At 53.1% G+C, this 12,409-nt stretch overlaps 1 protein-coding gene across 1 annotated transcript; it reads left to right on the top strand.

The window, feature by feature from the left end:
• Positions 1 to 913: 913 nt before the first annotated feature.
• Positions 914 to 12,385, top strand: Dhx16 (DEAH-box helicase 16). The gene is made up of 20 exons (XM_038342659.1): positions 914 to 1,270; positions 2,760 to 3,004; positions 3,106 to 3,271; positions 3,517 to 3,573; positions 3,969 to 4,223; positions 4,315 to 4,518; positions 4,594 to 4,788; positions 5,308 to 5,418; positions 5,509 to 5,624; positions 6,782 to 6,992; positions 7,162 to 7,260; positions 7,370 to 7,522; positions 8,746 to 8,886; positions 9,025 to 9,187; positions 9,290 to 9,408; positions 9,548 to 9,615; positions 9,987 to 10,149; positions 10,379 to 10,540; positions 10,907 to 11,080; positions 12,170 to 12,385. The coding sequence occupies exons 1-20, from the start codon at positions 1,064 to 1,066 to the stop codon at positions 12,296 to 12,298; spliced, it is 3,138 nt and encodes a 1,045-aa protein (XP_038198587.1). The 5' UTR covers positions 914 to 1,063; the 3' UTR covers positions 12,299 to 12,385.
• Positions 12,386 to 12,409: the final 24 nt, after the last annotated feature.

A 12,409-nucleotide genomic window follows, 5' to 3' on the forward strand; every position in this document is an offset into this window, starting at 1 on the left:
CCTCTTCAGGCTTCTGTCTGGTACACATACTTGTAAGTAAAATGTTTATATGTACATAAACAAAAAATCAGAAAGAGGGGCTGGAGAGATGATTCAGTGGTTAAGAGCACTTGCTGCTCCTTCAGAGGACCTGCTTTTGGTCCCCAGCAACCACTTCAGGCAGCTCACAAACATCTATAACTTCAGCTCCAGAGAGACACCATATCCTGATCTAAAGGGCTCTCTTGCACACATGTGGTGCATAAATAAACATATCTTAATTTTTTTTTTTTTTTCGAGACAGGGTTTCCCTGTAGTTTCTAGAGCCTGTCCTGGAACTAGCTCTTGTAGACCAGGCTGGCCTCGAACTCAGAGATCCGCCTGCCTCTGCCTCCCGAGTGCTGGGATTAAAGGCGTGCGCCACCACCGCCCGGCTTTAATTTTTAAAATTAAGATATCAGAACTCCTACCCAACTTACATATTTCTATTAAGTAGCTTTAAATTATTTTTTAACATTTTTAATTATGTTTGTGTGTATGTGCAGAGGCCAGTAGAGGCCAGAGGTGTTGGATCCCCCTTGGAGCTGGAGTTACAAGTAGTTGGTTGCGAGGAAATGTGGGCGCTGGGAATCGAACTCGAGCTCTCCGAGCATTCTTCCCCAGCACCTTATTATATATGTCTTGTTTCCTAAACCTGATTCCTACCTATTCCTTTTATTCCACGCGATGGGATAGTCTCCTACACAGGGCCTTGTGTTCACTGAGAGCAGCATTCGCGCACCGACCATCAGGGGGCAACAGAGGGCTTGCGCGGTGCTGCGCCTGAAAGCCTGGTACCCTGAGTGTCCGCAAAGAGCCTGCGCGATTTGAACCCTCCCAGCCACCGTTAAGCTCGATCCGGAAGAGCTCGACTCTTTCCGGGTTTCGCGGCTTTGGAAGCCAATTTGGGGCTACCCAGTCCGGCACTCTGGACTAGGACTCTCTACGGCCGCCGGCGCGGGGCCGTGGCGCTTTAGATCTCTCCTGGCCCCGCCGCCGTCCGGGCTGCTGTGCAGCCTGCGCGCCCGAGGCGGGACGCGTCGCTATGGCGACGCCGGCGGGGCTGGAGCGCTGGGTGCAGGAGGAGCTGCACTCGGTGCTGGGGCTGAGCGAGCGGCACGTCGCGCAGTTCCTGATCGGCACGGCGCAGCGCTGCGCCTCGGCTGAGGAGTTTGTGCAGCGCCTGCGCGACACCGAAACGCTGGACCTGGGCGGGCCGGCGCGGGACTTCGCGCTGAGGCTCTGGAGCAAGGTGTGTGCCGCCGGGGCGGGGCCACTCGCAGCTCAGGGGGACCGCTTCACGTACACGCACCTTGCGTTTCGAGACCGAGTGTAGCTGTCTCTTCTAGGGATGCCTGGAACTTTGAAAATGTAGTACACAAGCTGGCTTCGAACTTGCAGAGAGCCTCCCCGTAACAGAGAGACCCACCATTCCTGGCTCCGCCAAACATCTGTCTTTCTCCCCTGTTACCTAGGTACTGTGGTAGGTGCTGGGCGTACAGCTCTGAGGAGAAGATTTAGGAGAGAGGGGTCTGCGTACGTCTTTAAACCTAGAGCCCTTGTTAGTTACCCACATACTCCAGGGCTGAGGATGTCTCTCAGGTGGTAGAGTGCTTGTCTAGCATACAGTAAGTCTTGGGTTAAGTTTCAAGTCCTGGGAAAAAGTCACTGAGAACAGAGCTATGGGAATTAGTAATTAAAAATTAGGATGGAGACTGGGAGAGATGGCAGTTAAAAACCTTGCTACTCTTCCAGAGGTCTTAAGTTCCCAGCGGCCAGTTCTAGTGGCACACAACGACCTGTAATTACAGCTCCAAGTGGATCTGATGCGCCTTCTGGCCTTTGCCAGGTCTCCATATCCATACACATAAATGGATAACAAATAAATCTTAAAAAGAAAGTGGGTTGTAGAACGTAAACTACTCGAACTCTGGGCCTTTTTTTTTTTTTAAATTCTATTGTGGGACTGGAGAGATGGCTCAGAGATTAAGATCGCTGGCTGCTCTTCCAGAGATCTCTGTTTGAATTCCCAGCACCCACATGGCAGCTTACAGCTCTCTGTAATTCTAGTTCCAGGGGATCTGATACCCTTACATAGACACACATGCTGGAAAAACACAAGGCACATAAAAGTAAAAATAATCATTAAAATTTTACAAAATTTCATTCTGTGTGTGTCCATTTGTGGATGTCAGAGGGCAGCCTGTAGGTGCTGGGTCTCTGTCTCCACCGTAGATTTTAATTAATAACCATTTCATAGATGGGTTCCTGGAAGGAAGTTCAGAAGCAGAGGGCCCCGTTGAGCTGAGAACATGAAGCAGAGAATGATGAAGATTGGTTTAAGATAAAGGCAAATGAGGGCTGGAGAGATGGCTCAGAGGTTAAGAGCACTGACTGCTCTTCCAGAGGTCCTGAGTTCAATCTGGTGCCCTCTTCTGGCAAGCATACATAGAAGGAATGTTGTATACATAATAAATAAATAAATAAATCTTTAAAAAGATAAAGGCAAATGAGCCGAATCGTGGTGGTGCACACCTTTAATCCCAGCACTCGAGAGGCAGAGGCAGGCGGATCTCTGTGAGTTCGAGGCCAGTGTGGTCTACAGCGCGAGTTCCAGGACAGGCTCCAAAGCCACACAGAGAAACCGTGTCTCGAAAAAACAAAAACAAACAAACAAAGATGAAAGCAAAGGAGAGTGCTGATGTCAGGAGCTGCCACACCAGCGTGTTTTCTACTGGCAGGTGCCACGGAAGGCCGTGGTCGAAAAGCCAGCTCGGGCAGCTGAGCGCGAGGCCCGAGCCCTGCTGGAGAAGAACCGGTCGTATAAGCTGCTGGAAGACAGCCAGAGTGATGAGGAGGCAGTGGGCAGGGACGCGAGCCGTCTCCAGAAGAAGCGGAGAAGACGGAAACACCTCAGGAAGAAACACCACGGGGAGGAGGAGGAAGAAGAGGAAGGGGTTTCCGAAGTAGGAAAGGGAAAGTCAGGGTAAGTCTGAAGCGAGGAGAGAGGGAATCGGAGCGGGTGGTTGGCTGCGGGGCGGATAAGCTTCCTCGATACCCCACTTTGATGCCCTGGGCTGGGTTTAGGGGGAGTAAGTCACCCGCGGAGGACAAGCCAGCCTCAGAGGATGAGTGGGAGCGGTCGGAGCGCGAGCGTCTTCAGGACCTGGAGGAACGGGATGCCTTTGCAGAGCGGGTTCGGCAACGGGACAAGGACCGGACCCGGAATGTTCTGGAGCGGTCAGACAAGAAGGTGAGTTGAAGAACATTGGATAAATCTGGATCTGATTGCAGAGTTGTCTCTGGGAAGACAAGGGTTGTCGGTAGGGTTCCTGTGTGGGGCAACAGGGTCCTTTCTGGCCAAGGCTCTCCCTGCTTGGTTGAAATCACAGAGGCTCCTCACTGAGAAGGCAGTGAAGGACGTTTGCCATTCGGAGGGAATGATCAGAGACCTGTGTATCTTTGGCCTCATGACCCTCAACTTGATTTCTTCTTTAGGCTTATGAAGAGGCTCAGAAACGCCTCAAGATGGCAGAGGAAGACCGGAAAGCCATGGTGAGGCCCTGCGTTCAAGAAGCAAGATGCAAAGACAAGAGAAAGACTGATGGAATTGGTTGGCTGTAGCAGGAAGGGTTTCAGAGGGATTCCGGTGAAATGCGGGTGGGTGGTCAGTCTCTAAAGGAGGGGGCCTGGATGACAGGAACCAGCAAAGAATGGGCTTGGGCTGTAAAAGGAAGGAAAAGCGGCAGACCCTCCTGCCTGTGGGGTCAAGTCATAGCGTTTGCGATTAGAATCTGGCTTTTCCTGTCCCCAGGATTTGATGCAAACATGAAGCAGCAAGTATCAAAAGTCTCACTCCTGCCCTCTTTCTAGTTTCCCACACTCCTCTTGTAGGGAACTGTGTTGCTGGCTCCGGTAGGATGAGGATTTGACTGTCCTTCCCGACCCAGGTCCCTGAGCTCCGCAAGAAGTCTCGCCGAGAATACCTGGCAAAGCGGGAGCGGGAAAAGCTGGAGGACCTGGAAGCAGAGCTGGCTGATGAGGAGGTCCTCTTCGGGGACGTGGAACTGAGCCGCCACGAGCGCAGGGAACTCAAGTACAAGCGACGAGTGAGGGACCTGGCCCGGGAGTACCGGGCGGCCGGCGAACAGGAGAAGCTAGAGGCCACGAACCGCTACCATATGCCCAAGGAGACTCGAGGCCAGGTGAGGGAGCCCTTGCTGCCCGTGAGCGAGGCGTGCGGCGGCTGGTCCGGGCCATCCTTCTTCAGGCCCATCCGTTTGCCTCTCTCCATAGCCAGCTCGAGCTGTGGACGTCGTGGAGGAGGAATCGGGTGCCCCAGGAGAGGAGCAGCGGCGCTGGGAGGAGGCCCGGCTAGGTGCGGCATCTCTTAAGTTTGGGGCCCGAGACGCCGCCTCGCAGGAGCCCAAGTACCAGCTGGTGCTGGAGGAGGATGAGACCATCGAGTTTGTCCGAGCTGCTCAGCTCCAGGGTGATGAGGTGAGAGGAGGAGTCTGGGATGTTGGGGGGCCCTCTGAAGGTGGTGGGGACTTCACTCTCCACCCGCTTCCTCAGGAGCCGACCTCAGCTCCAGCCCCATCAGCCCAGGCCCAGCAGAAGGAATCCATCCAGGCCGTCCGCCGCAGCCTGCCCGTGTTCCCCTTCAGAGAGGAGCTCCTGACCGCCATTGCCAGTCACCAGGTCCTCATCATCGAAGGCGAGACTGGCTCTGGGAAGACCACACAGATCCCACAGTACCTCTTTGAGGAGGTCAGTCATTGCAGCACGTCGCCAAGGGCCCAGGCCTTGAGTCGGTCCTGGCAGACCTTCATGCGATGGTTGGCGGAGTCCTGTCCTGTCCTGTCTGCCCAGTCATGAGGCTTTTCAAGCACATTCAGGTCACATTCTCGGCCGCCTTGTTTTCAGGCTGGGGGAGCTGGCTTGGCACCCCCTCAGGGCCCTGGTTTTCATTCACCTGTTTTCTCTTTTTTTTTTTTAAATTTTTTTCTACTTATTATTATGTATACAATATTCTGTCTGTGTGTATGCCTGCAGACCAGAAGAGGGCACCAGACCCCATTACAGATGGTTGTGAGCCACCATGTGGTTGCTGGGAATTGAACTCAGGACCTTTGGAAGAGCAGGCAGTGCTCTTAACCTCTGAGCCATCTCTCCAGCCCCCACCTGTTTTCTCTTGACTTTCATCTTTGGCCCCTCTCTTCTCCCTGCCTTGCCTGGCTCAGGACAGCATGTCTGTCAAAGGATGACCTCTCTGTCCTCTCCTCTTAGGGCTACACGAAGAAGGGTATGAAGATTGCGTGCACCCAGCCCCGGAGAGTGGCGGCCATGAGTGTGGCTGCCCGAGTGGCCCGCGAGATGGGTGTGAAGCTTGGGAATGAGGTGAGGTCTCCGGGTCTCTGGGAGAGGGAAACCTCTCTCGCGGTCTGGGCACCGGTCGGTCGTTCTTACCACCTCACCGTCTCTGCCCAGGTTGGCTACAGCATCCGGTTTGAGGACTGCACATCCGAGCGGACCGTTCTGCGCTACATGACAGACGGGATGCTGCTCCGCGAGTTCCTCTCCGAGCCTGACCTTGCAAGCTACAGGCACGTTTGGTACCTGCCTCTCTGCGGATGCACGGCCCAACTGCTGGGCTGCCTGCTCCCTTCAGCTTTCTTCCCGGAGCGGGTTGGCCGCTGTCCGTTCACTTAGCACACCGGTTATTTCTAGTGTATTGAAACACGATTTCGCTTTATAGCCCAGGCAGGCCTGGGGCTCACGGCGTGAGCTGAGCTGGCCTCGGTCTTGGAGTCTCAACACTGAGTTCATGAGGAAGAGCCACCATGCCAAGCAGTGTGCACTTTAAGGCACGGTCTTACTTCTACTTCTGAGTAAGAATAGCTGTTCCCAACTGACCCAGAGATGTCTGACTTGTTCCGTTCCTGCTTCTAGGCAGTTTCCTGCCTTTTGGCTTTTTTACATTTGAAAAGAAAATTTTGCTGGGCGGTGGTGGCGCACGCCTTTAATCCCAGCACTTCGGGCACAGAGGCAGGCGGATCTCTGAGTTTGAGGCCAGCCTGGTCTCCAGGGTGAGTTCTAGGACAGTCAGCACTGTTTCACAGAGAAACCCTGTCTTGAAAAACAACAACAAAAAAACCCCTATTTTGTGTGTGTATATGTGTGTGCATGTATGTGTGTGCATGCGTGTGCATACGTGTGTGTATGTGTATATGCGTGTGTGTGCGTGTGCAATGGCATATGTAGTGGATCAGGAAGCAGCCTGTAGGGATCCATTCTCTCCTTTCCACGTTGCCTTGGTGGCCAGCACCTTTACTGCTGGATCATTTTACCCGTGCTATCTTTTTTTTTTTTTTTTTTTTTTTTTTTTGGTTTTTCGAGACAGGGTTTCTCTGTAGCTTTGGAGTCTGTCCTGGAACTAGCTCTTGTAGACCAGGCTGGTCTCGAACTCACAGAGATCCGCCTGCCTCTGTCTCCCGAGTGCTGGGATTAAAGGCGTGTGCCACCACCGCCCGGCTTACCCGTGCTATCTTGACTGCTTTTCATGGCCAAGTCCAGGATGGGTCGCAGATCACAGAACCCTGGCCCTTCTCAGCATCTGTCAGAATCCTATGACTGGAGTACTTAACGCCTCCTCCTCTCCCTAGCCCCGCCCACTCTGTAGCCCCTCCCCTCTCTTCTATCCAGCTCCCTGCTTTCCCTCACTGACCCTTCACCCTCACCCCTCTCCCCTTTCCTCCCCCAGTGTGGTGATGGTGGACGAAGCCCACGAACGGACTCTGCACACGGACATTCTCTTCGGGTTAATTAAGGATGTTGCTCGATTCCGCCCTGAGCTCAAGGTCCTGGTAGCTTCAGCCACACTGGACACGGCCCGTTTTTCCACCTTCTTTGATGATGCCCCTGTCTTCCGAATCCCTGGACGCAGGTTTCCAGTTGACATCTTCTATACCAAGGTGCCCCTTGGGAGGATGACGTCACTGTGAGGCGGAGGAGCTGGGGCCAGTTTAGGACGCTGTCCAAGGGAAGGGTCTAATGCGACACCAGGGTGGGGGTAAAAGACATGCTGAGGAGGGAGAAGAGTCTGAGCTGGTGGCCCTCTGTGACCCGAACCTTCCTTCTCAGGCCCCCGAGGCTGACTACCTCGAAGCCTGCGTTGTGTCTGTGCTGCAGATCCACGTGACGCAGCCCCCTGGGGATATACTCGTGTTCCTGACAGGGCAGGTGTGCACTGTGGCGGGAAGCGGGTGGGTGGGTGGAGTGTTTCAGGGAAGGACGGGGCTGGTGTGTGGGTCCTGTGACCAGGACTCCTGCCCTCCTGCTCTCCATCCAGGAGGAGATTGAGGCCGCCTGTGAGATGCTTCAGGACCGCTGCCGGAGACTGGGTTCCAAGATCCGGGAGCTCCTGGTGCTGCCCATTTATGCGAACCTGCCCTCTGACATGCAGGCTCGCATCTTCCAGCCCACACCCCCCGGGGCCCGAAAGGTCAGTGGGAGAAGCCTTTACTCCTCACCCTGCTGCCCAGGCAGTGAATATCGAACAAGGCACATGCTGCCCTTGTTTACCCGGCTGTCGGGCACAGCTGAGGCGCAGCCAGGCCCTCACCTTCCGGCCGGAGAGAGGTGAAGTTAGCGGTAGCTGAGAGAGAGCGAAGCTTCAAGTTCTGAGCTGAGGAAGCCTTTGTTTGCCAGGACATAGGGTCTGAGTGACCCTTGATAAAAATGGCTGGGAGGACCCGGAGGAAAGCAGACGTGCGTGTGAAGTCAGGAGTGGGTTTCAGGGTTTTGAGTGCTGCTGCAGCCAGAGCTGAATGGCCAAGGCTAAGACAGAGGTTTTTGAAGCACTCATTTTATTTTTGTATATTTATTTATTTTAGTTTTTCTTTGTGTCTTTTTCTTTCTTTTTTGGGGGGAGGTTTCAACACAGGGTTTCTCTGTGTAACAACCCAGGCTGGCCTCAAACTCACAGATCCACCTGCCTCTGTCTCTCAAGTGCTGGGATTAAAGGCATGCACCATTGTCTGGCTTCACTCAGATTTTAAAAACCAAAGGATTTTAAGTAGAGTTTTGGTTCTCATTGAGCAAATATTTATCGAGGGCTTGGGGGTGTGGCTCAGTGGTAAACACGGGCCCAGCATGTACACATGAGGCCCCGGCGCCGAGGCCCAGTACGGCTGTGTGGGGAGGATACACTGATGGGCAAAGTAAGACTTACAGTCTGGTGGGAGGAGACGTGGGCGTGTCAGTTTGTACTGAGGACAGCGAAGAAGAGATTCAGGGCAGCACAGGAAGGTGGAAACAGACTCGGGGCTGAAGGGGAGGAACAGCAGAAAGGCTATTTCCAGTGGTGGAGGGAGGCTGCTGTCCGGGAGGACTGCTCTGCTGAGGGACAGGCTGGTGCAGAGCATCTAATAGGAGGGCGCTAGAGGGGATCAGGAGTCACTGGGCCAGCACACGTGGAGGGCTGGAGCAGATGGTGGTGGAGAGGTGGCGCAGGGTCCTTGACATCCCATCCTCCGTCTCTGAAGAAAACCCCTAAATTCAGTTTCACTTCTTTGGTTTGCCCCTGCTGACTGCCACCCCCGACCTGCCTCACCTCATCGCCAGGCCTTTGGACGCTGTTCCTCATGGCACTGAACTTTCTCAGGTGTCTAGTGGGCTGGTCACTGGGTGTCAGGAGTCACTGGGTGACTCTGTCCTCTCGCTTAGGTGGTTGTGGCAACAAACATTGCAGAGACCTCGCTCACCATCGAAGGCATCATTTATGTGCTGGACCCAGGGTTCTGCAAGCAGAAGAGCTACAACCCCCGCACAGGCATGGAGTCTCTCACCGTCACGCCCTGCAGCAAGGTCAGCCCGCATCTCTGTGAGGTCCAGGGTGGCAGATTGTCCCCCAGAACATTTGAGGACAGAGTTCAGTGGTCTAAATACTCCAGACTTTGAGTCAACACCGCCCTGGCCATGTGTTTGCCACTGCTTTCTTTCTAGGCCTCAGCCAATCAGCGGGCTGGCCGTGCAGGTCGGGTGGCTGCAGGGAAGTGTTTCCGCCTGTACACGGCCTGGGCCTATCAGCATGAGCTGGAGGAGACCACAGTTCCTGAGATCCAGAGGACAAGCCTGGGCAACGTTGTGCTACTGCTGAAGAGCCTAGGTGACCAGGCTGCCCGGGTCCTCCCTCCTGCCAGGGCGGGCGGGGGGTGGGCTCTGGAGCTCGGGGAGGACTCCTTTCCACGCTCCGCTCCGTTTTCTTCAGGGATCCATGACCTGATGCACTTTGACTTCCTGGACCCTCCACCCTATGAGACCCTGCTGTTGGCTCTGGAACAGCTGTATGCACTTGGAGCCCTCAACCACCTTGGAGAACTCACCACGGTAAGGAGCTGGTGTAGGCTGGGCCAGGGTGAAGGAAAGTCAGAAGGCTCTGGGAAGCCCTGGGTGTTGCCAGGGACTCTTGTAGTGGTGGGAGAAACCTGAGGAAAACTGGCCTCACCTTTCCCTTTCTTTGTGTTAGTCTGGTCGAAAGATGGCAGAGCTGCCTGTGGATCCTATGCTGTCTAAAATGATCTTGGCCTCCGAGAAGTAAGTCTCACCCACCCAGCTCCTGGCACAAACTGGTCACACCGCCTCGGTCTCAAGTGCCATCCCTCTCTTCTCTTCATCATGTTTTGTTTTGTTTTGTTTTGTTTTGTTTTTTTAAATAAATGTTATTTAAGAAGTCTTAAGCCGGGTGGTGGTGGCACACATCTTTAATCCCACCACTTGGGAGTCAAAGGCAGGTGGATCTCTGTGAGTTCAAGGCCAGACAGTTCCAGGACAGCCAGGGCAGTTACACAGAGAAACCCTGTCTCAACAAACAAACAAACAAACATACAAACAAGTAAGATAGAGAGAACTCAGAGACCTCTGTCCGTTCTTGTTTGTCCTTTGATGTCTTGCTGTGACCTCCCCAGGTACAGCTGCTCAGAAGAGATCCTGACAGTGGCCGCTATGCTGTCTGTCAACAACTCCATCTTCTACCGTCCCAAGGACAAGGTCGTCCATGCAGACAATGCTCGCGTCAACTTCTTCCTCCCTGGAGGGGACCACCTGGTTCTGCTAAATGTGTACACACAGGTCACTGGGAAAGGGGGAATTTGGGAAGTGTGGGATACTTTTTTAAAAGATCTATTATTATGTATACAGTATTCTGCCTGCATGTAGAGGGCGCCAGATCTCAGATGGTTGTGAGCCACCATGGACCTCTGGAAGAGTAGCCAGTGCTCTTGACCACTGAGCCACCTCTCCAGCCCCGAGGGTGGGAGCCTTCTGTCCTGATGTTAAATCTTAGGCCTTGTCTTGGCAGTGGGCTGAGAGCGGCTACTCTTCCCAGTGGTGCTATGAGAACTTCGTACAGTTCAGGTCCATGCGCCGAGCCCGGGACGTGCGCGAGCAGCTGGAGGGGCTCTTGGAGCGTGTGGAAGTCGGCTTGACTTCCTGCCAAGGAGACTACGTTCGTGTGCGCAAGGTCAGGGTTCTTGTTGTTAATGTTTTGTCTTTTTCTTCCCTCTTTTTGTTCTTTTCAAGACGGGGATTCTCTGTGTAGTCATGGCTGTCCTGGAACTTGCTCTGTAGACCGTGCTGGCCTCGAACACATGGAGACACACCTGTCTCTGCCTCCCAAGTGCTGGGATTAAAGACGTGCCACCACTGCCTGGCTGAGTGCTTCTTAAACCCAGTTCCCCTGCCTCAGCTCTTTCCTGGTGTTTCCTGCAGCCTAGACAGCATGTCAGTGGGTTCCCCACCTTTCTAGTTCTCCAGAAACCTGAGCTCAGAGGTGATAAGTGGAAGCCCCCAAATGGCGCCTAACCGTATTTTCTTGCCTGCTCCTTAGGCCATCACTTCGGGTTATTTTTACCACACGGCAAGGCTGACTCGGAGTGGCTACCGCACAGTGAAGCAGCAGCAGACGGTGTTTATCCATCCCAACTCCTCTCTCTTTGAACAACAGCCACGCTGGTTGCTCTACCACGAGCTTGTCCTGACAACAAAGGAGTTCATGAGACAGGTAAGGGACTCGCTTGCTCAGGTGGGGAGAGACGGGGAGACAGTACGCTGTGGTATCTTACGCTCAATTCATATTTCTGGGACTGGCATTGAAACAAGGTTTATTAGTTTAAGTGTAATCAAATTTAATGTATGCTTGGGGTGTAGTCAGTGATAGTCCTTGGCACCATTACAAATAAATATAAAAAAATCTTTTCTTGCAATTGTTAATGCCTTCCAAGATCTGAGAATTGTAATTCATTCAATAAATAGTTGAAGCTGTGCCTAAAGGCACAAGTCTGTAGTCCCTGCTGCTCAGGATGGGGCAGGAGGACACACATTCAAGGTCTGCCTAGATAACGTAGAATGTGGGTCTGGAGCGATGGCTCGGTCGTTTAGAGCACACACTGCTGTTGCAGAGGACCCAGGTTCAGTTCCAGCACCCATAAACCAAGCAGCTCACAACTGCCTGTACTCCAGTTCCAGGGGATCCTCCGTCAGCCTCGCCTGGTCTCTGCAGGTTCTGCACTCATGCACACTCAGACACCTACACACACATATCACAAGTAATAGAACTAGAGAGATGGTTCCACAGTTCAGAGCACTGACTGCTCTTCTAGAGGACCTAGGTTCAATCTCCAGCACCGACATGGTGGCTCACAAATGCCTCTAACTCCAGCTCTAGAGGATCTGACACCCTCTTCTGGCCTTCTTGGGCACCAAGTATGCAGGTAATACATAAACATGTGCAGGTAAAACACCCATACACCATACACATAAAAAAATGTTTTAAATGTGGAAGAAATTTAGAGGGAGAGCTGAGGATACCTCAGTGACAGTCTTCCGTAGCAAGCATGAGAGCTTTGGTTCCTCTCCCGAATCAATAAAATGTGCACTCAGTACCGGGGCTGAGAAGCAAATGAAGCAGATGACGTCTGCCCCGACAGACAAGCTTCTTGGGACTCACCTGCTGTAGGAACATGTCAGGGTGTGTCCGCCATTAGCATGAAACATAGCCTCAGTCAAAGGGGAAAGAAAAGCCTTTTTAGCCACACAGTTAAGATTCTGGCTGGAAGTAAAGGAATCCTACTGCTCTCTGTTGCCTCGTTAGGTACTGGAGATCGAAAGCAGCTGGCTTCTGGAAGTGGCTCCTCACTACTATAAGGCCAAGGAACTGGAAGATCCCCATGCTAAGAAAATGCCCAAAAAAGTAGGCAAGACACGAGAAGAACTGGGCTAGAAGATGACAAACAGACTGGACCAACAGCTTCCTATTTCTTCCATACTTTATTTAATATCTACCAAATAAAATTATTTTTGGAATGAAGCGTGTGGGAACTTTGGGGCCCAG

This window comes from Arvicola amphibius, chromosome 9 (genome assembly GCF_903992535.2).
Source record: "Arvicola amphibius chromosome 9, mArvAmp1.2, whole genome shotgun sequence".
NCBI lineage: Eukaryota > Metazoa > Chordata > Mammalia > Rodentia > Cricetidae > Arvicola > Arvicola amphibius.